Consider the following 23,596-nt stretch of genomic DNA (forward strand, 5'->3'; position numbering starts at 1 on the left):
ATTTTTCTACCAACTTTGACGTGGCTGGTTTTGAATTCACCTGGGATACAGGAGCCTCTTAACTGGTTTCTGGTTTTCTTACAAAAGGAATCAGTCAGCATATTGTTGAAGTTTGCTCTCCATGAATAAAGGAAGGTCTTAGGGCCTCCTATTCCACAGTCTTGTTGACATACCCAGCATAAATTCTTGAAGCAATTTTTAAAGCATGCTTTATGCAAGCAAACATCACTTTATCATTTGACTTTTGACTACAAAAATAATTGACCCATATAGAAAGCTGGTTTCTTTAAACTGCTAAGCATATTGAATTGATGTTGTTTCTTTTTAGCTACAAAGCATTTTCTTTTACCTGTTGGCTTACATATGCTGGAAAGAAGCTGTGCCAAGTGAGAAACTACAGAAATATTCCAGTCAAGAAGTTATTTTTTTTCTTGGTCAATTGGAATGAAACGTAAGTTTAATCTTTACTCTGTCTGGATTATTTATCTAATAAAGGTCAGCTTTTTCCCCCTTTTTTTAAATAGCAAAGGATGTGATTAAAAAATATGCTGCCAGTTGATTTGATTCAGTGGTGTGATAAATATGCTAGGGATAACAGATAACTGACTGTTCAATTCAACTGATTAAAAGTCCATTTAGAAACCTAGACAAGTGTCCAATTCACATTATTGAACTGAGAAAAAAGGGAAATTGAAAAAAGAAGAAGACTTATTAATCATTCACACACTGTGCATATCAGGAATATGCTCTCTTTGAGGCAGGAGTGGAGGGAGTCCAGGTATAACAAAGAAAAGATAGCCCTCCTGATAATGTGGGTAATCTCCATTTTCTCAATTTTCTCACTGAAGTACAAATTTATTTAAACAATCAAGTTTTTTGACAATAAACATCTATATATGTGTAAGCTTAATTTGGGGTGACTGACTCCCACTTCCTTCTTCTGTAAAGATTTGTTAAATCAAGAAGATAAAGTACCTTCCTAACATTATCACTGTCTTTCTCCACTTTTTTGCTCTCTGCACCCAACTTAAGCCCTCCCTTTACTCAGATCCCCAGATGGCTCATCAGCCTCATTCACAGCTTTTCCATGGTTACTGCTGCATTTCCTCACTGCTCTGCCAGTCATTTCCCTGCAGTCTCTATTGCTTCACTTAGATCAATATTCTTCCCACCTCAAGCAGAAGAAAATTCCCCAGCCTATTTCTCCTCAGCTCTTTCAGATGATCTGGCTTTCTTAGAAGATAATTTGACTCCCAGTATGATGCTTTTCCATTAATAAATACGTGTCAGAATTTGTAGAAGAGGATAATGTTAGATCGCACCATCTATTCTACTCTTACTCTTACCACAATCAATGGAGACTGTATCCTGAAACATGGCACGTGACCTTCAATTCTCACATACTTCATGGCCGCTCCCATTCCAAGCTAAATCTGCCCTCTTATAGGACCATGACAATCTCTATCTCCCCTTCTTTGGGTAAGATTCTTTATTCCTTTGACCAAAGACCTGACATTCAATAATAATATCCCTTTTTCTTTCATAGAATCAACTCTGCTTGTAAAATTTTTCAGTAGCTCTCCAATTCTTATAAGGTAAAGTACAAATTATTTAGCAAAGCACACAAGGCCTTTTGTGGTGTGGCCCCTACCTATATCTGCATCTTTACCTCTAGAATTAACCCCATTCCCTGTTCTTGCTATCCACCAGTCATTGGCATCTTATCTACTTACCCTAACTATCCCTTGACTGTCCACCAGTCATTCTTTGTATCTGATCTACTTACCCTAACTATGAACTGAGAAGTCAGGCCTCTGCCAGGGATCCTCCATGCATCAGGAACACAGTGTTCCACTCACCCATCTGGGAAACACGTAATTATCTTTCAAGATGCACCTTTTACCGCCTGTATAAACCCTTCCTGTATCATTGGACAAAATTGTCCATCTTTTCTTCCCTTGCTTGGTGTAATCTGTAAATTTCTCTTATGGTACCTACTGTTTGTGTAGATTTATATATGCTCCTACCAAATGATACAAAGATTAAAAAAAAATTGATTTAGTCACCATCAGCTAAAACAGCACCAGACAAAGAGTCCCATAAGTGTTATTGGGCAAATTAATAAATTTTGTATAACAAGTGACTCCTTTAAAAAGTTATTAACCAAGCCAGGTGTGGCAGCTCACGCCTATAATCCCAATACTTTGGGAGGCTGAGGCGGATGGATCACTTGAGGTCAGAAGTTTGAAACCAGTCTGGCCAACATGGTGAAACTTCATCTGTACTAAAAATATAAAAATTAGCTGGGCATGATGGCTCACACTTGTAATCCTAGCCACACGGGAGGCTAAGGTAGGAGACTTGCTCGAACCCAGGAGGCAGAGGTTGCAGTGAGCCGAAATCACTCCACCCTGGGCTACAGAGCAAGTCTAAAAAAAAAAAAAAACTTTTAATCTGCTCTATCCCTAAAATTATTCTTCTGATTTAATTAAAAGTAATTTCTGGTTGTTTTAAAACATCAGATTTATTTTCAACACACTTATGCCGTCATATAGATAATTCAAGATAAAAATCTAATTCTGAACTCAATTTCAAAGAAAAAAATTTGAATGCTAGTTCTGACACTTACTAACTTGGACCAGTTCCCACAAACAGAAAGTGTCAGAGCTAGCATTTAGACCCACTGTGACTCCTAAGCTGATGGTTTCACTGTGACTTACATACTTTTTCTTACAACATATAAAATCTTGACAAGAGTATTTACATCCCATGAATAGTATTCAAGTTTTAAGTTAAGAAATAAAATAATAACAACCTCTATTCTACTCCATCTTCCTGCCAGCAGCTACCCCATTTCTTTTCTCTGCTTTGTAGTGACACCTTCCGAGTAACTATCTATATTCACTTTATTTAAGATTTTTCTTTTTCTCTGCTGTATAACATACTCCAATCAGGCTTTCATCACTTCTACTCCACTGAAATTGTCACCAGTAAACTTCATGGCTGAATCCAATGTTTGTTTCTCAATCTTCATCTTACATGACCTATCAGAAGCTTTTGGCACTGTTGATCTCACCCTCCATCTTAAAATTTGCTTTCCACATGGCTGACTCTTACCTCACTGGCCATTTGTTCTCCATGTCCTTTTCTTCTCCCAGACTGATTCTGATCTTAGCCCTTAACTCTCTTCTCTGTTGTATGCGTCATTATTCCCTCACTTTTCTCTTATAGTCGTATACCTTTAAATACAATTTAAATGCCAACAGCTCCCAAATTTATATCACCAACCCAGGCATCAGTCACAAACTCCATACTTACAGAATCAATATATCCTAAACTAAATTTCTGATCTTACATTTCAAACCACTCCAACCATGGATGGCCACTCTGGATAATCAATTCTAATTCTGATTGTTTAGATCAAAATCCTTAGCCTGAATCTCATTTCAGACCCTATGTAATGGCACTCTTCTCAAAGCATATCCAGAGTATGTTCTCATCACCTTCAATGGTCTAAACAACCATCATCTCTCCTCTCTATACCACAATAGCTTTATAATGGTCGCCCTACTTCTCTTACACCTTCATAGTTCTTGCACAACAGCTAAAGTCATCTCTTTAAAATATCAGTTCTTGCACAACAGCTAAAGTTATCTCTTTAAAATATCAGTCAAGGCATGCCATTCTTCTGTCTAAAAATCCTGAACTAGCTCCCCATTTCACTCAGTGAAAAGTACTTGCAATGGTCTACTGTTTAGTGTTTTCATTTTTTTTTCGGTATTAATAGGAGACTTCTAAACAATGTAACTTTCAGCCACGTGCAGTGGCTCACTCCTGTGATCCCAGCACTTAGGGAGGTGGATCATTTCAGGTCAGGAGTTTGACACCAGCCTGGCCAACATGGCGAAACCCTGTCTCTACTAAAAATACAAAAATTAGCCGGGCATGGTGGCCTGCACCTGTAATCCCAGCTACTTGGGAGGTCAGGGCAGAAGAATTGCTTGAACACCGGAGGCAGGGGTTGCAATGAGCCGAGATCACACCACTGCACTCCAGCCTGGGCAACAAAGTGAGATTCTGTCTCAAAAAATAAAAATAAATAAAAAAATAAATAAATAAAAATAAATAAATAAAAGTGTAGCTTTCAAAATCTCTCATTTTTCACTCTCAGAAGCTTACTCTGGTTTTAGCAAAACTATTTCATATACAATAAAACGATTTTAAGAAAAATTGTAGTGATTGCTCATTCTTAAATAGTGTCGTGAGGCAAACATGTGGTTAAAACTTGAGATTGACACCTGTTCCTTGGTTTTAAAAAAAAAAAATCCGTTTCCACTTACTGATTGTCTCTTTTTTTTCTTTTTTATCTGAAAGTTTATTCCTTTGATTTTTAAGTAGCCATACAAAAGTTAAAAAAATTTTCAGTGAAGGTAAGATTATTCTGACTTTAAAAATTCATAGGTATTAAAGAATGAATAAATAACTACTTGGGAAGCACTTATTCTTATCCTAAAGGAATTTATTTTTATTAATAAAAACGACAGAATGGAGATTGGCAGTAATTATCCACTGTAACTTATATAATTTCTTTCATTCTTGTTATATAAAAAAAAAAAAAAACTCACAAGTGAAGTTATACATGAAGAAGCCAGACTTAATGGGAAAAAAGGAACATTCTAGATCATGTGAGAAATAAAGTGAAATTACAGTTTTCATCCTAGCACAGAAATATGAAAGCTGAATAAAAAGTCAATTATAGGTGAAAGAAAGAACATTAAAGAAATTGCTGTGCATTCCACAGGATCATCAGCGTTTTATGTCAAGTTTCAGAGCTTCTTTTAAGCTGAGAAATATGTCCATATTACCTTAAATGAATATGACAAGTATAAAAGAATTTGAAAGAAAAGAAAGAGAGCACTTTTAGTTTTGGATACCTAAACATGTAGGTATCCAATTTAATATTTTAATCTAAAATTTGACAATGTTAACAATAGAAGGTTCTTCTCACTCTAATCTTTTCTTTATTTTTCTCCATTAAGTCTAGATAGACTTATGTATTTGTCAGTTCTCACACTGTCAGAAAGATACTAGAAAAGACTGGGTAAATTTTTTTTTTTTTTTTTGATATGGAGTTTCACTCTTGTTGCCCAGGCTAGACTTCAGTGGCGCGATCTCAGCTCACTGCAACCTCTGCCTCACGGGTTCAAGCAATTCTCCTGCCTCAGCCTCCCGAGTAGCTGGGATTACAGGCATGAGCCACCATGCCTCAGTAATTTTGTATTTTTAGTAGAGACAGGGTTTCTCCATGCTGGTCAGGCTGATCTCGAACTCCCGACCTCAAGTGATCTGCCTGTCTTGGCAGAAGTGCTGGGATTACAGACATGAGCCACCGCCCCTGGCTGAGAGTGAATAATTTATAAAGGACAGATGTTTACTTGCCTCACAGTTACGCATGGCTGGGGGGGCCTCAGGAAACTTAAAATCGTGGCAGAAGGGATAGGAGAAGAAAGCACCTTCTTCACCAGGTGGCAAGAAAAGAGAGAGAGCAGGAGAAACTGCCACTAAGAAAACCATCAGATCTCTAAGAACTCACTCACTATCATGGGAACAACATGGGGGAAACCGCTCCTGTGATCCAATCACCTCCCCCCAGGTCCCTCTCTCAACACCTGGAGATTACAATTCAAGATGAGATTTGGGTGGGGACACAAAGCCAAATCATATCAACTTACATTTCATCTGTCTACAAGGAATGTGTTTTTTACAAACCAGTGTACTAAATGCACAATGGCTGATATAAATAATTATAATACTGATTGAATAAATGAATATAATGCTGGTATACAACCTACAATTTGCCATATATTGTGTTATATAATAGCAGTTCCATTTTGTGAAAAAGGAAAAGTAAGACTTAGAAAGGTTAAATGCATTACTTAGAAAGATTAAATGCATCTTAGTCAATAAGGTCATTTTTTGAGCATAGACATATACAAATCTAAACTTGGACCCATCCTCTCCACAGACAGTTTATGTATTGGCATCTCACAATTATAATTAACTCAATAATATCATACCCTAAACTGTACTAATTATTCTCATCCCAATTTCCTCTTACTTCTGTGTTCCCTATCAGTTAAAAATATCTGTTGTAGGTGCTGGAGAGGATGTGGAGAAATAGGAGCACTTTTACACTGTTGGTGGGACTGTAAACTAGTTCAGCCATTGTGGAACACAGTGTGGCGATTCCTCAAGGATCTAAAACTAGAAATACCATTTGACCCAGCCATCCTATTGCCGGGTATATACCCAAAGGATTATAAATCATGCTGCTATAAAGACACATGCACATGTATGTTTATTGAGGCACTATTCACAATAGCAAAGACTTGGAACTAACCCAAATATCCATCAATGATGGACTGGATTAAGAAAATGTGGAACTCGACTGCTCTGGGGGATTCGTGCGCGGTAAGAAGCTGCGCGGCAGCGCAGTGAGGTACCTCTGATGGAATTATGACCAGGTGGGCCCGAGTTAGTACCACATGTAACAAGAGACCCTTGCCTGCAACATCATGGGAGGACATGAAGAAGGGATCCTTTGAGGGAACAAGCCAAAACCTACCAAATCGTAAACAACGTGAAGCCAATAGGCTATCCCTCAAAAATGATGCACCCCAAGCAAAACATAAAAAGAAGAAAAAGAAAAAGGAGTACTTAAATGAAGATGTGAATGGATTCATAGAATACTTAAGACAGAATTCACAGATGGTTCACAATGGGCAAATTGTAGCAACAGACAGTGAGGAAGTAAGGGAAGAAATTGCAGTTGTTTTAAAGAAAGAGTCGATGGGAAGGAAGAAGATTAAAAAGACAAGCGGCAAAGAAAAATGCAATGGTGTGTTTCCATTGTAGAAAACCTGGCCATGGAATTGCAGATTGCCCTGCCACCCTTGAAAATCAAGACATGGGCACTGGGATATGTTACAGGTGTGGGTCCACAGAGCACGAAATAACCAAGTGTAAGGCTAAGGTAGACCCGGCTCTTGGCGAATTTCCTTTTGCAAAATGTTTTGTTTGTGGAGAAATGGGGCAGCTGTCTAGATCTTGTCCGGATAATCCCGAAGGACTCTATGCTGATGGTGGCAGCTGCAAGCTTTGTGACTCTTTGTGGAACATTTAAAGAAAGATTGCCCTGAAAGTCAGAATTCAGAGCGAATGGTCACAGTTGGTCGCTGGGCAAAGGGAATGAGTGCAGACTATGAAGAAATTTTGGATGCACCTAAACCGCAAAAACCCAAAACAAAAATACCTAAAGTTGTTAATTTTTGATAACAACTAGCACTATCATTAGTTACCACCTCGTCGCTACTTTCTAAACCAGGCCCACATCACGAGTTAGAGTTGAGCTCCCTTGTAGCCAGGACTATACTGTAGATATCAGTATGATCTGGGTGTGATGGAAAACAATTTTGTTTATTCTGTCCATCAAATTGTACTTCTAGCACTGTTTGGAGAAAATTGAAGAATAAGATGATTAAATGGATTCTCTAAAAGAACATATTTTAAGAGACAGAACTTAGGCATAACCAAGTAGTTGTATACCTGATTGTAACAATCATCTTTTATAAAAGCAAAATTATGCATAAATGTAAAACACCCCTAAACAAAGGGTACAAATGAATTTTTGGTTATATCGTTTTCTTGGCTCAAAGTATCAATTTATTATTATAATAGAAATTTATAAGTTGCTAGAGAGTCTATATTTTTAAAATATGGAATAAAAATCCATTTTCTATTGCGGAAAAAAAAAAAAGAAAATGTGGCACATATACACCATGGAATACTATGCAGCCATTAAAAAGGATGAGTTCATGTCCTTTATAGGGACATGGATGAAGCTGGAAACCATCATTCTGAGCAAACTATCGCAAGGACAAAAAACCAAACACTGCCTGTTCTCACTCATAGGTGGGAACTGAACAATGAGAACACTTGGACACAGGGTGGGGAACATCACACACTGGGGCCTGTCATGGGGTGGGGGGTGGGGGGAGGGATAGCATTAGGGGATATACTTAATGTAAATGATGAGTTGATGGGTGCAGCACACCAACATGGCACGTGTATACATATGTAACAAACCTGCATGTTGTGCACATGTACCCTAGAACTTAAAGTATAATAATAATAATAAAAAGAACTTATGAACACACAGAAGGAAAGAACAGACACTGGGATTTACCTGAGGGGGGATGGTGGGGAGAGGGAGAGGAGCAGAAAAGATAGCTATTGAATACTGGGTTTAATGCTTGGATAATGAAATAATATGTACAACAAACACCATGGCATGTGTTTACCTGTGTAACAAACCTTCATAGGTACCCCCAACCTAAAATAAACGCTAAAAAAAGAAATTCTGGAAATAAAAATATGAAAATAAAAAAACCAAAATATCTGTTGTAATCTAGAAACTAGAATTCATCTTTAATTCTTTATTGTTTTATTTCACTGGTATGCCAAGAATCAGACATTAGTTATGCTTTTTACTTCTTTTTTTTTTTTTTTTTTTTTTTTTTTTTTTTTTTTTTTTGAGATAGAGTCTCGCTCTGTCGCCCAGGCTGGAGTGCAGTGGTGCGATCTCGGCTCACTGCAAGCTCCGCCTCCCGGGTTCACGCCATTCTCCTGCCTCAGCCTCCCGAGTAGCTGGGACTACAGGCGCCCGCCACCGCGCCCGGCTAGCTTTTTGTATTTTTTAGTAGAGACGGGGTTTCACCCTGTTAGCCAGGATGGTCTCCATCTCCTGACCTCGTGATCCGCCCGTCTCGGCCTCCCAAAGTGCTGGGATTACAGGCTTGAGCCACCGCGCCCGGCCGCTTTTTACTTCTAAAATAGCTCTTCTGTCTTTCATCCTGCTCACTGCTCTATGACCATGCTGGATCTGGATTTGATTATCTCAGTGGACACCATGAGAAGGAGAGAGAGATGTACTTCCTCAAATTCAATTATGGTCATTGACTTAACTTCTCCTTATCCCCAAGGTTGGATGCTGTACAGGCACTGAAAAAAAGGAGTCACCAATGTTTGATTTGAAACCCAGGGTAAAAACTGCTCCCTAGTCTCCAGATTAGAAAGCCAATTCCTAGTGTGAGAAGGTGCTTAATATTACCTGAGGCCTCAGCTGGGTGAACCTCAGTCAGCACCTTTCAGTTGGACAATAGGCTTTGGTCATCATTGGTACTCTAATAATCACCTACTGCTCAAACAATTTAACATCATAGTTCAACCAGGAATGACAAGGCCAGTAGATTCTGTGTATTTCCCTCACACCTCATGGCCATCAGGTATCATCCCATAAAGCTGCTCAGTCACTCTTCAAGTCTCCTCTGTATCCTTCCCATTCATCAGTGATTTATCTCCCATGACTCTGGCCTTGTCTGCCAAAGTTTATTCCAATTTTCTTATTCCTCTTTAGCATTCTCACCTACTAGTAAACATATCTCCCCATCTCAGCTCCTAGGAAAAAAACATTTCTTTCATCTCTTGATCTCCTGAGAAAATTGAAAGAAAAAAATTTCTTTCATTTCCTGATCATATAATTCTATACAATTCAGATGACTCCAGAAAAGAATGAAAGGTACATGTCTCCCTGCCCCTATTAGGGATGTCAGATCACAATCTCAACTTTCTGTCAAAAGCCCCTTCTCAAACAATCATGCCACCTATGTATACCCCACCCAGTCTTATAGTAGTATTTATGACCTTCTGGACACTACTTTATATATATTGATGCCTTCAACCCAAACTCGAGTTTTTCTCACCATCAAAAACCTTGTGTCTATCCTTAGCCAATTTAATTTGCTAGTATCTATAATCTATCCAGTATCTGAGTTCAGAGTGTCTTGACCTTATCATATCCAGAGACTGTATATGTGTTACATTTCAGTGACCATCCCACAAATTCCTAGGACCTCATCATGATCCAGAATGGTCCACATTTAAAATGACAAAAAACTCTCTACAATTTGGCTCTTTCAAATATTTATTTTTGACTTTAGGGAAAAGTTCAAATTCTTTTGCCTGGCATGTAGAGCTCTTAAGTATTCTGGCAACCACTTATCTTTCTAATTACATCCTCCATAATTTCCCCTGTCAACTTGACTTCATCTTTTGTTCTAGCCACAATGAACTGTTCACCATTTATCAGACACACCTAGTCGTTCATCCATATATGCCCCTGTCTGTGCTTTTTCCTCTTTCTGGAATATTCTTTTCCAAATCTCCACCTCATTATAGCTTAATCTTTCAGAATCATTTTGAGTTATTTCCTGCCTCCTCCAACTCCCTAACACAGTGTCTTTCTAAGTCTGTTTTTCATCTGTGCTTGCAACAGATTAAGAATAAATGTTCAAGTTATTGTAACTTTTAAAAATACACCTACATGTCAACATGATCAGGAATAAGTTTCATCAGTTAACAAAAGCTCACTATTCTACATATTTCTGTTGAATTTTCATTTTTACAGATTAAACAAAAAATTTCAAGAGGCAGCCTCAATTCAAATAGTTAAATATCTTTGTCCCAGACCAGTACAGTATAAGAACATTTTCATTAAAATATCAGTACAATTGGGTAGGTAATGCTACTTCTTTCTTTTGTTCTTAGGATCAATTTTCCCCTTGAAATAAAGTCACTTCCAAGGGAATCCATGCTCACTGTAAAACTGTTTGGGATTGCCTGTGCAACCAACAATGCAAATTTACTGGCTTGGACTTGTCTTCCACTGTTTCCAAAAGAGTAAGTGTATCAATTGTGAGTAATAAGCCTATCATTTCAATAAAACATTCTTAGAAGTAAATATTTGGGAGTATATGGCATAATGAGGAAATCAAGACATTTTATTCTAAAATGGACGTAGTTCAATATAAATCATGACTGCTGAAAGCAGAACTGAAAAGTAAAATTGTAGAAATGGCTTTCAAAACAGGACTCATGCTGAACTTGTCAGCGGGGTCATTTATAATGAAAAGGTATAGGCATGACCAGTCTCAATTACTTTTTCTTTTCTGACCAACTGATTTCTTTGGAATTAGTAATTCAAAATGATTTGGATTAATACTGTCATTTAGAAAGAATATAAGTCATGGAATTCTGGCTAAAGTAAAATTATACAAGGTAACTGACTTTCTGACCTTTTCTTGTCAAGAAGAAATATTTAGTAACTTTAAGGTGATATTTTTCAGAAAACTAGGTCAATTATAAGTTCAGATATTCTCTCAGAACTAACGATCATTGCAAAATGAAGTGTTCATTTAACCATAAGTCTTGGAAAATATTAATATTCAGAATACTTGATAAAATCAATTACATGATGTTCTATGGTATTAAGGAAAAAATATTTTTTAAAAATCAACCATTTTTCACATGGCTAGTCTTGCTTCAGAATCAAATGATAAAATTTGGGACTTTCAAAAAATCAGCACATATATTGTAATGTTAATATTTTTATAACATATGTTTTTCCCTCTGCTGTTTTAGAAAGATATGGTGATACAAATTTTTTTAAGTTATTAATTTTTATTTCCCAGACCTAATCAATATAAAAAATTATTATCAGCAACCATAATAGATGTTTCAAATCTTCTTCGTTGGATTAATTCTGGTGTAAGCTCTGTGTGTGTGTGTGTGTGTGTGTGTGTGTGTGTGTGTGTGTGTTGCTCTGTTATTTGTTTTCATGCTTTAGCCCATTTCTATACCATTGTTCCTTGAGGACAGAGAATGTATTTATCTTTGTCATATCTATCATCTAACGTAGCACCTCATATAAATAGGCAATCAGTACAGGTTTGTTTACTAAATTGAATTGAGGGAAAAAAACAGTCCCTATAGAGGAGATAAAGAATGAAATAAGATTTCAAGGTCTATAAGAAACAGTTTATCCCTAAAAGCAATACCTACTGCTGTTAGACATCTCAAAGATATGATTTGTATGCTAAGAACTTTATTTTCTTTCTCACTAGGAACAGCTATACAAGTGTCCTTCCTTCTCTTGAGTGAGTTTCCTTAAAGTTTCACCTGCAGTATTTGTAAGATCTACCATTTTTTGTAGAATATTTCTAGCTAGTCACTGAAAAAAAAAAAAAAAAAAACGTTAAGTCCATTTTACTCTCACATCATGTAACACACTACTTGCACATAGCAATCAATAAACACTAAACATACAAGAATTTAGGAATATTTTTGTCTTTAAAACTAATCTTCAAGGCATTTTTCCAGATGGTTATGATAGTAAAAATACCACCTCTATGTTGTTTTGTCATATGTCACTTACCATTGGTAAGCACGTTATAGGCGAGTGGTCATAGAAGATGAGCATTTGTGAGAGATGGGATCTGGGACTGATCCTAGGTGGCATTTGGTTTAAGGGGATATGTCAAAATTGTAGATAATGGGACATCAAAAAACACAACTCACTTCAACAATTACTCAATAAGGATTTCTAAACATTTTTGAAAAATGCCCTGTTTCTCCTGAAAATCAGAAAATCTGCTTTTCTCCTGTGGTAGACAATTTAAGGAAATACAGATATTTTTAAGAAACCAGAAATACGTCACATGGGGCAACTGGGAGACTGCAAAGACTCCACTTTGCTCATTGCTTCAAGTTACAAAGATTCTAACCCAATTTATTTGATGCAGATATTTCCAGATCACAGCAAATTGGTAACTTAATTTCATTTCCTTTGATGGGGTAATCCCTGCTCATAAACATTTGGTATTGAATCTGTCTTTTATTACAGTTCAAATTGCCCATAGCTAGCCATGTGGAACTATAACGAGTGCTTATGTCATTATTTTTTCCAACACATATATCAACTGAAAATACGCAGAATTAAAGGTTTCCTATCTCTTTGTGGTTTCCAGAAGTGGGTTTCAGAAAAACCAATGGTGATTAAACTCAGATAAATCAGTTAGGGCTGCATCAACAAAGTCTGAAAATAAAAATAAACCTCTTCAGTTTCAAGCATGCAAACTTGTCTTCAGTTCTATTTTTAAAAGTCTCAAATCCAAAGGTAAATTTGGCCCACAGAAGTTTTATAATCCTGTGCTTTGCAGAAAAGGTTTCCGCTGCATCTACATTTGTAATGTCGCCACAATGTAGTGAGAAACCGTTATCCTCACCTCAGCAATTTCCATGAGCTTCCTCCCCTATTCAAGTTCAAAATTAATAGTATCATAGTTACTTAGCATTTTTAAACTGTGGTAAGCTACTTCAGCAGAGATTCTCAACCCAATTAAACAATAGAATTTTCTGAGGAGATTTAAAAATAAACCCAAAGCCCAACCAAGCATGCCCAAAGATTCTAATTTAATTGGTCTGTGCCTGGCCTGAGCACCAGTATTTTCAAAGCTCCCAAGGTGAGTTTAAAACCTTGGAAAATTAGGATGTTTTTCATAAGTTCAAAAAAGGTCTAAAATAAATCTTAACCTCAAAACAATTAGATTAGTTAGAAAATTTCCTGAGTAGCCAACCCTGACTCTACTGTATCAAATCGTTTCAGTTGTATCTTCAAAATCATAACAACAACAACAAAAAAAACTGTGGATGAGAATTTCTTATTGTTTTTCTCTCCTATCCAGGAGACCGTCAGTTAGTCCAAATATGTCATTTACAGATAAAGAACTCTATGATGAAGGAAGATTTAAAAACCGGCAGTTGGTCACCAGACTACTTAGAATAGAACAAGAACTAGAATGCAGGTCTGAGCTTTAACTACCTTAAGCCACCTCCCTTCCTGCTCTTAGGTGCCATGCCTTACTCCATGAACACTCTGTAAACACTTCACTACCCTACAAGAGGGATATAATTTAGATATTGTCCCCTCTAAATCTCATATTGAATTATGGTCCTCAGCATTGGAGGTGGGTCCTGGTGGTAGGTGTTTTGGTCATAGGAGCAGATCTCATGACTTGGTCCTGTCCTCGAGATATTGACTAGGTAATCACAAGGTCTCGTTGTTTGGAAGTATGCGGCACCTCCTCCCATCTGCTCTTACCATGTGAGACACCTGCTCCTCCTTTGCCTTCTGCCATGATTATAAGCTTCTGGAGGCCTCCCCAGAAGCCCAGCAGATGCCAGCACCATGCTTCCTGTAAAGCCTAGAGAACTGTGAGCCAATTAAACCTCTCTTCTTTTAAATTGCCCAGTCTCAGGCATTTCCTTACAGCAATGCAAGAATGGCCTAACCCAGAAAATTGGTACCAGAGTAGGGTATTGCTATAAAGATATCTGTGGTTGTGGTGTTAGAACTGGGTAACAGGCAGAAGTTGAGAGTTTGGAGCACTCAGAAGACATGAAGATGAGATAAAGTTTGGGATTTCTGAGAGACTAGTTAGATACTTGTGGCCAAAATGCTGATAGTGATATAGACTCTGTAAAGGCTGACAAGGTCTCAGATGGCAATAAGGAACTTATTGGGAGCTGAAGCAAAGGTCACTCTTGTTATGCCTTAGCAAAGAATTTGGTTGCATTGTGTTCATGCCCTAAGAATCTGTGGAAGTTTAAACTTAAGAATGATGATTTAGGGTATCTGACAAGATAAATTTCTAAGCAGTAAACCATCCAAGAGGTGGCCTGGCTGCTTCTAACAGCCTCATCTCAGATTCAGGAATGAAGAAATGACTTAAAATTGGAATTTGTATTTAAAAGGGAAGTAGAGTGTAAAAGTTTGGAAAATTTGCTGCTTGACCATGTGGCAGAGAAAGAAAAAGCATTATCAGGAGAGAAGTTGAAATGGACTTGGAGCAACCACTTGTTAGACATATTTGTGTGACTGAAAAATAGCCAGGTGCTAATAGCCAAGAAAATGTGAAAAATGTCTTGAAGGCATTTCAGAGATATTCCAGGCAGTACCTCCCATCACAAGACCTGAGGCCTAGGAGGAAAGAATGGTTTCTGGGACTAGGCCCAGGACCTTGCTGCCCTGTGCAGCATCAGGACACTGCTCCCCACACCCAGGTTGCTCTGGCTCCAGCCTCAAATCAAAGGGGCCCAGGTACCGCTTGGGCCGCCACTTTGTAAGGTGCAAGCTATAATCCTTGGCAGCTTCCACAACGTGTTAAGACTGCAAGCACACAGAGTACAAGAGTGAAGGAAGCTTGGCAACCTCCAGTGAGATTCCAGAGAATATATTGGAAAGCCTGGGTGCCCAGGAAAAAGCCTGCTACAGGGGCAGATCCCTCACAGAGAACCTCTAATAAAAAAGTACAGAGGAGAAATACGGGGTTGGATTCCTCACAGAGTCCTTACTGGGGCACTGCATAGTGGAGATGTGGGAAGTGGGCCACTGTTCTCCAGACTCTGAAATGGTAGAGCCATCTGCAGCTTACAAACTCAGCATAGAAAAGCCACAGGGGCAGAGCTGACCAAGGTCTTGGGAGCCCACCATTGTGTCAATGTGCTTGGGATGCAGGATATGGAATCAAGGGTTATTTTGGAGCATTAAGATTTGATGACTGCCCTGCTGGGTTTCAGACTTCCATGGGACCTGTAACTCCTTTCTTTTGGCCAATTTCTCCCTTTTGGAATGAGAATGTTTACCCAATTTCTGTACCCCCATTTTATCTTGGAAGTAAGTAACTTGTTTTGATTTTATGGACTCATAAGTGGAAAGAACTGATTTCCAGATGAGACTTTGGACTTGGACTTCAGACATTTTAGTTAATGCTAAAATGAGTTAAGACTTTGGGTGACTATTGAGAAGGCATGATTTTATTTTGGAATGTGAGAAGGACATGAGATTTGAGGAACCAGGGGCAGAATAATATAGTTTGGATGTTGTTTCCTCCAAATCTTGTGTTGAATTGTAGTTTCCAGTGTTGGAGGTAGGACATGGTGAGAGATGTTTGGATAATGGAGGTGGGTCCTTCATGGCTTGTGGCTGTCCTTGAGATAGTGAGTGGGTACTTGCGAGATGTGGCTGTTTGGCAGTGTGTGGCGCATCTTCAAAGCTTGCTCCTGCTCTCATCATGTGAGACACCTGCTCACTCTTTGCCTTCCACCACGATTGGGAGCTTCCTAAGGCCTCCCCAAAAGCTGAACAGATGCCAGCACCTTGCTTCCTGTAAAGCCTGCAGAATCAGGCTTTTCTTTATAAATTATTCAATCTCAGGAATTTCTTTTTAGTGACACAAGAAGAGCCTAACACAACAGGGTTCCAGCTCAGTCTTGCCTGGGCTCTACTCTTGCACATGAAACCTATTAGACATAATAAAGTCAGCCGCCCAAAGAATTTTATAACATCAGGTCTTTTGGTCCTGCCGCCTACAGATTCTTTGGCTCCAGGATGCCAGCAGTGGGCACATAGAATACCACGGCTAAAATTGATAATTGTTTTATTTAAACACCTTACCTTACTGTTTGAGGAAATGGGGCCCAAAGAGGGTAAACCAGCCCATCTGTTCTCCTGGTGTCACAAATTTTGTGTTGGCTTTTCTAGTCAATGAATTTCTATGATACATTTAAATTGAAAATATTCTTAAGGATACTTCAGAACAAATATTTTGAAATACTATGTTTAGCAGTGTAGTCCTTCTTCTAATGGCATCATATTAAAAAGTCTCAAAGTATAAGAGTGATTCCATGGATGTGTTTTGTTAGGAGAATTTACAAACCTATAACCCAGCCTAACTTATATCTTCCCATCTTTCTGAAGTTCACCCTCAACTACCAGCAGAACCTCAAAGCTCTATGTAAACTCTGAAGATCATTGATTTTGTCCAAAAAGCTCAAAAAAGGTAAAAAGGGAAGGTAATAAAGACAGGCTCCAGATGTCCTGACACAAAGTCTGGTGTTCTTTCCATTATATGAAACTCTCTTTTTGTGTCTCCTGCCTTCAAAATGTTTAATTTAACTAACATAATAAATGTTTTCATAGGAGTAATACTTTAAAAAATGGCCAGTGGTCCCCATTTGCCTGGTCATAAAAGTTTTCATTTTCATCTTCTTTCTGAAAACTAACAACACACTTAGAAGTATCTTTTCACATTTCAATTTCACATCTCATTTTCCTCATCTTCCTTATATTCTCTATTTAAAGAAGTCCATGGAAATGTATTCCCTCCATTATGCTTCCAATATACAAAAATATTTTTAGGCAAACTTTATTGTCAAAAAGTAAATTAACTAATTAACTAATATCCAAAAAGATTTTTAGGCAAATTTTGTTATCAAAAAGTAAATTAATATTAAACACATGAGGAACCTCCAAAATAGCACCAAACATTTATTTCCTTTTCCCCCTGAATGACTTTAAGTTAAATATTATATATTTATATATATATGACTTTGTTATAAATATTTTATATTATATATATATATATACACACACACATACACACACATATATGGCTTTAAGATGAATATTGTATTAGCCTTTTTGAGATGGAATTTCACCCTTGTTGCCAAGGCTGGACTGCAATGGCATGATCTCGGCTCACCGCAACCTCTGCCTCCCAGGATCAAGCAATTCTCCTGCCTCAGCCTCCCAAGTAGCTGGGATAACAGACATGCATTTGTTGATACATTGCCCCATACACACACCTATGTCAAATGTTCTGACTTCACTCTGCCACATGTGCCTCAGGGTTAAAGCCATGGTGACTGTTAATACATCCAAGACTCCATCCAGGCACAGTAATTACCATCAAATTCTTGAGAACCCTCATCCTCTGTCCAGACCAGCTTAGATCACTCAGATTTTTGGAGTATAGCATAGCCAAGACATAAAAATATAGTAAGGATGCAAATATAACACATTCCACAACTTAGGTGTGAATAAATAATGCAACTCATGTATCACACTCTTCCTCATGAGCTCCCACCCTGTAACTAATGAGAAGAAACAAAGTTTCATCTGTGATAAAGTATTAGTTCAGTAACTTTAACTAGTCCTTTTAGAAATATGCAGTCTCTTTTGGATAAAAATGCTGGGTCACTCAGATAAATTTCTTATACCCTGGCTCTCTTCCTAAGAGGGGGAAAGGATATATAAGAAAAGGAGAAAACAAAAAACATAAAAAGAGATCCTTTGCCCTGGTGACTTCCGATATCCAAATAAAAGCCCCTTTTTAAGCTGACAGATGCTTGTTACAGCTGAAGTCTCCAGCTCATGACTGGGGCTCCCCCAGCTTGGCCAGGGTTTCCTGGAAAGCCCTGGGTGACTCAGGCTCTCACAGGCACCATAGACCCTCCTGAGGTTTGCCAACGACTCCCAGTTGGCCCCAGGTTGAATGGTCCTATCAGATGCCCTTATTACAGAAGCCCTTATTCCCACCAGGGAAACTCTGGAAACTCTCCCTCTTGAAAATCTTTAGATATTTCCAGATCCCTTCTCAACTACACAGAAAGCAAAGAAGGCCCAGAAAAGCTAAACTCACGAGTTCCTCCTGCTTGTTAATCACGGACACCAAGTTTAATGGCCATGCCACAAGCAGTACAGAACCACTCAAGAGGTGATTGCCTTCCAGGATCTGAAACAGGGAGTGAGAAGAGGAGCTCCTCTGCCTTCAGCATTATGTTTTGCTCACTGATCTCACACTTCTCCCCACCTGCTTGCCAAAGCAGAGGAGAGGCAAACTGGGACACCTGTGTCCACCATGCTTACTCGACTCCTCCTTTCTCTGCCTTCTACTTCTCATCCTCCCAAACTCCCAGGAAGTGATGGGCTTTTCTTTCGTCATGTTCTCCTATCCAATATGGCACATCCTCCTCCTTCCTCGCCTCTGTTGACTCTTTCCCATGCACAGAAACATTTTCTGTAAATACTGCGGAGAACAATATGACCTCCAAGTTTCGTGTTGGACAAGCTTCTTCCTCCTCTTGCATTCTGCCTAACACTAATGCAAAACTTTTCCCAGATAGTTGGGGATTTGGCCATTTGGAGTGAAGGTCATATGCTCTGAAAGGCAAAGGTGAAAACTACAATAATAATTTTTTAATCTTTACCTCTATTAAACTAATCCATAGCTTACTAATACTGGACCCCCAATACTGTTATACCAAGACAGATTCTCTTCAGGTAAGGGAGGGATGGAACAAAGAAACAAAGAAGACTCAAAATTCATCCTGCTAGAAGAATATTCTTAAGTCGTATAAAACATCTGCCCACATTTTAATAAAGCACATTATACTCCTCTAGGCAGATATGTGCTGACAATATCTTTAAATAGAGAAAATAATAAAAGAAGCAGTCTTCAGAAAGCTAAAGGTCTAAAGAAAGCTTTATTTGTTGAATTTCTTCCTCATGTTTTGCATAAGATCGGTTAAACGGCAAGATGGAATTGTATATTGCTTTTAGAAAAGCTCACTTGAGGCATTAAAGTTCTTTATAAACTTAAATTTAATTTTGTTGACTTTCAGTTTTGCACTTTCAATTTGGCATATTAAAATCCAAGACTGTTTTCCATGATCATTGGAACATTTTACTGATATTCTGATTCATATACAGAGCCACGTACAACTTCTTTTTTAATTCACATAAGGATCTGTGGATTTGGATGTTACTGAAGCTGTTAAAACCAACCACGAACTCTTCCCTGTTTAAAGCCTTCCCTGTATGCACTCTCATTTACTATGGTAATTTACCACTGATTTTTAAACATTTAGAATATGAATAATCTTTCTATTTATGCATAAGGAAGCATTTCCTCCGTGAAGCCCTGCAACTATTTTTATTCTGCAGAGCATATGCTATGCTAATTTAAATCTTTTTTTCTATAAATTTAGAACTTATATCTTTAAAGATTCCCAGGGGATTTAGTCACTCCATGGAGCAAAATATGTTCTGAAGAGTTGACATCTGTATTGATTTAAGGCAGTTGTAACTCCAATAATATAAATCTGAAATTCTTAGTCCCACCTTATAATCACCATTGATGGCAATTAAAAATAAATGATACCCATTAGAAACCACTGTGGGTAAATAATTTTCTCATGTGGAAAATAAATGTAGGCATTTATGAAAATAGCCAAGCATGTGGTATATTCGAAATGAACTGTTAGTCAGTGTCTGGGCTGGTGGACTATCTCATTTCTTTTCTAGCAACCGAATAAAGCCCCTCTAAGAGCGGATTATGTTTGTATTCCAAAAGAAAACATTTACAGATAATTATAACTTCCCTCATGAAGTGACTCCTGTCTGTCTGTATGTGTTGTCTTTTGCAGAAAATCCATTCTCGGGTCTATGCTATTCAGCATGACATTACAGAGTGAGCCTCCCGTAGAAATGATAGCACCAGGAGTGTGGGATGTAAGTCAGCCATCCCCAGTGACCCTGCAGGTAAGTGCCGGGCTACAAGATTAAAGTACGCATGGCAAGTATTGGTTGATAAGTAGTTTGCTGTCAATTATAGAAACAATTTCTTCCAGGATCACACATTTTAATAGTCTTCTCTACCTCCAGCCTTCTGGGATTTGTGAAACCTCTACTGCTTTTATTTTATGTACAGTACTCTCAAAGCACGTTTCTCCCAGCTTGTATAATGGCAGTTTCAAACCATGCTTCATCCAACAAGGTCATGTTGGAGAACTATGGAGTGTTGCCATTAGTATACTCACTATGGGCATTCATTTTCTTTCTATTGTCTAAAAACAGTCATTGGTATGTATTATTAACTTGGTATCCTACTCACACCTGCCTCTGCTTTGTGTCATATTTCTTTAAAATCTCTTCTGTTATATGTTTCTAAAATGACTAGCAATTAACTGAGTAGCAGGAAAAAAACCCTGCAAACTAATTATCCTTTTTTTTTTTCTTAAAGTCTCTCTACTCTGTGTGATTTGTGATCATAAAAGAAAGGTGGTAAATTACTTCAGGCTTTCTTCCTTTGTGCTGACAGCTCCTTATGGGTTCCTGATTGTAGTTCATCAGATTGGTTGGAAATGTGAGGCATGCACAGTCTCATATAGAGAAATGCATGGAATATGAACTTTGCATCTGTATAGGAAAAATTAGAAAATATTCTCTGGGCAGCATCCTCTAGAACAGAGATTTTCAGCCTTACCAGTATTGACATTTTGGACAAGAAAATTCTTTGTTGTGGGGGCTGTTCTGTGTATTTCAGGATGTTTAGCACCATCCCTAGCTTCTTTCCACTAGGGATGCCTAAGGGACTTTCTCAGTTCTGGCAATCAAAGAGTGTCTCCAGATATTGTCAAATGTGCTTTGAGAAAAGGATTTCCTCTGCTGACATCACTGCTCTAGAAGAAGTTAGTAGAGTCTCCCGGCTCTTAAGTTTCCAGGCTTGTGGTGAGGGGTTTGGGACATAGAGTGGAGAAAGATGTGCAGAAAAATATTTAACATGGAAAGGAAAAATTAATACTAATAAAAATATGGTATCACATTCTTGCGGAGGAAGATTCGACCAGATGACACCTAAAGATCCACTTCTAATCTGTGGACGTGTTAAAAAAGAATGCTTATTCAGATTAGGTCTTGGCACAACATCATACACACTCCACACATGATATCTTATCAATTAGCACTTGTTCTGTTTTAAAAGAACAAAAAGATAAGTATATCTATGAATAAAGAGGAGAGACTCATCACAAACCCGGTAAACATATTCTACTAATAGAGAAAAATAGCAAAATGCTAGAGGTTCAATTCAATCACATTTGATTCATGTTTCATATATGACTACTATGCTCCAAATATTGTGGTAAACACTCTTACAAAAAGGAGTGAATACGTAATACTAAGCCAGGAATTCAAGGAATGCGAAATCCAGCTGGAGAGACAGACTTTGACAACTCACACTGATGTAATGTGACAGATAGGATAGCCATTGTAGGGACACTAAGACAGCGAGAATAGCAATGAATATTTCTGAGGGAAAGTAAAGAAATGTAAAAAGTCTGGGGACAGACAGACACCCAGAGGACATGACATTTGAATGCCCTTTATAGAATGAGTAAATTCACACTAACGAGTTTCAGTGGGAAGGATTATCCAGTCATAAAGGAAAGCACAATGCAAACACACAGATTCAGAAAAGAGTTGGCAGTTTCAAAATATGGCAAGTTAGTTAAGATTAAAGAATAAATTATGTGAGGAACAGTGGTAAAAAAGTGGAAAACAGTGGTAAAAAAAAGTGAAAAACCTTCTCTACCATAAGTGGAGAAGACTACACATACTAGATTGTGTACCAAGTTTGGACATAATTATCTCGGCAGTAAGTCATAAAAAGTAGTTCTACCAATGTTGTAGAAAATGCCTTAAAAAACAAGAAGACTGGATATGTGAACACTTGCTTTTGTTTTGCTTTGGGTTTTTGTGTGTATGTTATTGGTTTTTTGTTTTTTTTTTTTGAGACTGTTATTGTTGTTTTTTTTGTTTTGCTGTGTTTTGTTGACACAGGGGCTCACTCTGTCACCCAGGCTGGAGTGCAGTGGAATAACCATAGCTCACTGCAGCCTCCACATCCTGGGTTCCAATTATTCTGTCATCTTAGCCTTTCAAGTAGCTGGAACCACAAGTGCATGCCACCACGCCCTGTTATTTTTTTCTTATTTATTTATTTTTGTAGAGATAGGAGTCTCACTATGTTGCTCATGCTGGTCTTGAACTCCTGACCTCAGGCAATCCTCCTGCCTCAGCATGCCAAACTGTTGGGATTACAGACATGAGCCACTGCACCCAGCCTGGACTAAAATATTAGAAGAATATTTTAATGATCTAAGTTAAGGATCATAGGGCCAAAAACTAAGAAAAAAAAAAACAATTAAATGGTAGATTTTAGAAACTTTTTTTAAACAGAAAGGGGTGCAACTATATGAAGGAAATATATAGGGAAACACAGACAGAAAATTGAGTTCCTGAGTTCATAGTAATATCTTCAGTTTTAAGAATGAACACAGAGAAAGGATAGATAGTCTTCAACAGGGTAATAAGATGAACTCAGTTTGAGATACCTTGCATTTTATATAGACCTATGGGGAGCCTAAGTGTAGATATAAGTGATCTTTCTTTAGGAGGACAAATGTATTTTCTATCAAACTATTTCTTGACAGGTCCAAACGACCTCAGCTTAATGAAAATTTTCAAGTATGACCATTGTCAGAGTTTTGTGGATATAAATTCATGATTTTAAGGTTCTATGGGGCAGAGAAGAGTGATGGTGGTAGAAGAAGGAAAAGAAAATCTATCAGATGAGACTATCCTTGATACTTCTCAGGATGAGGTGAATAGTTCCTTTATGAACACAGATTTTGGCAAGTGGAATCTGAAGGAAAACTTCAAATATTCAATAGTGGCACAGATTTCCAGGTAAAGATCTGGATCCATAACATAATTCATCTTAAAAATAAGTGGAAGAGGGGCATGTAAATCATTCCACAGTATGCAAAAGTTAAACCATCCCATTTTTACAAAATAATTTCAAATTGCGTAGATACATTAAAAGCCTCTCAGCATGATTTTAATTGGTGATGCAATATATAAAATAAGAGTTATTAAGGTAGTAAAGACAAAACCTTTAAGACTATCAGTTTAATTGAATAGTCAGCTAAATTCAGAGCACAATCTTTCAACCTAAGG

At 37.8% G+C, this 23,596-nt stretch overlaps 1 protein-coding gene and 1 pseudogene across 5 annotated transcripts in view; both read left to right on the forward strand.

Annotated features, from left to right (window-relative positions):
- PIK3C2G (phosphatidylinositol-4-phosphate 3-kinase catalytic subunit type 2 gamma) overlaps positions 1-23,596 on the forward strand; it is a 424,274-nt gene that overhangs the window by 122,938 nt on the left and 277,740 nt on the right. For all 4 annotated transcript variants that reach the window (XM_050750052.1, XM_050750054.1, XM_050750055.1 and 1 more), the window contains 3 exons: positions 329-451; positions 10,666-10,797; positions 20,224-20,338. In XM_050750052.1, the coding sequence (XP_050606009.1) occupies positions 329-451; positions 10,666-10,797; positions 20,224-20,338 (370 nt within the window). The remainder of the gene's footprint in view (positions 1-328; positions 452-10,665; positions 10,798-20,223; positions 20,339-23,596) is intronic.
- LOC126931692 (zinc finger CCHC domain-containing protein 9-like) lies at positions 5,909-7,618 on the forward strand (annotated as a pseudogene). Its single transcript, XR_007717897.1, has one exon. The product of XR_007717897.1 is annotated as a zinc finger CCHC domain-containing protein 9-like (transcript).

This window comes from Macaca thibetana, chromosome 11 (assembly GCF_024542745.1).
Source record: "Macaca thibetana thibetana isolate TM-01 chromosome 11, ASM2454274v1, whole genome shotgun sequence".
NCBI lineage: Eukaryota > Metazoa > Chordata > Mammalia > Primates > Cercopithecidae > Macaca > Macaca thibetana.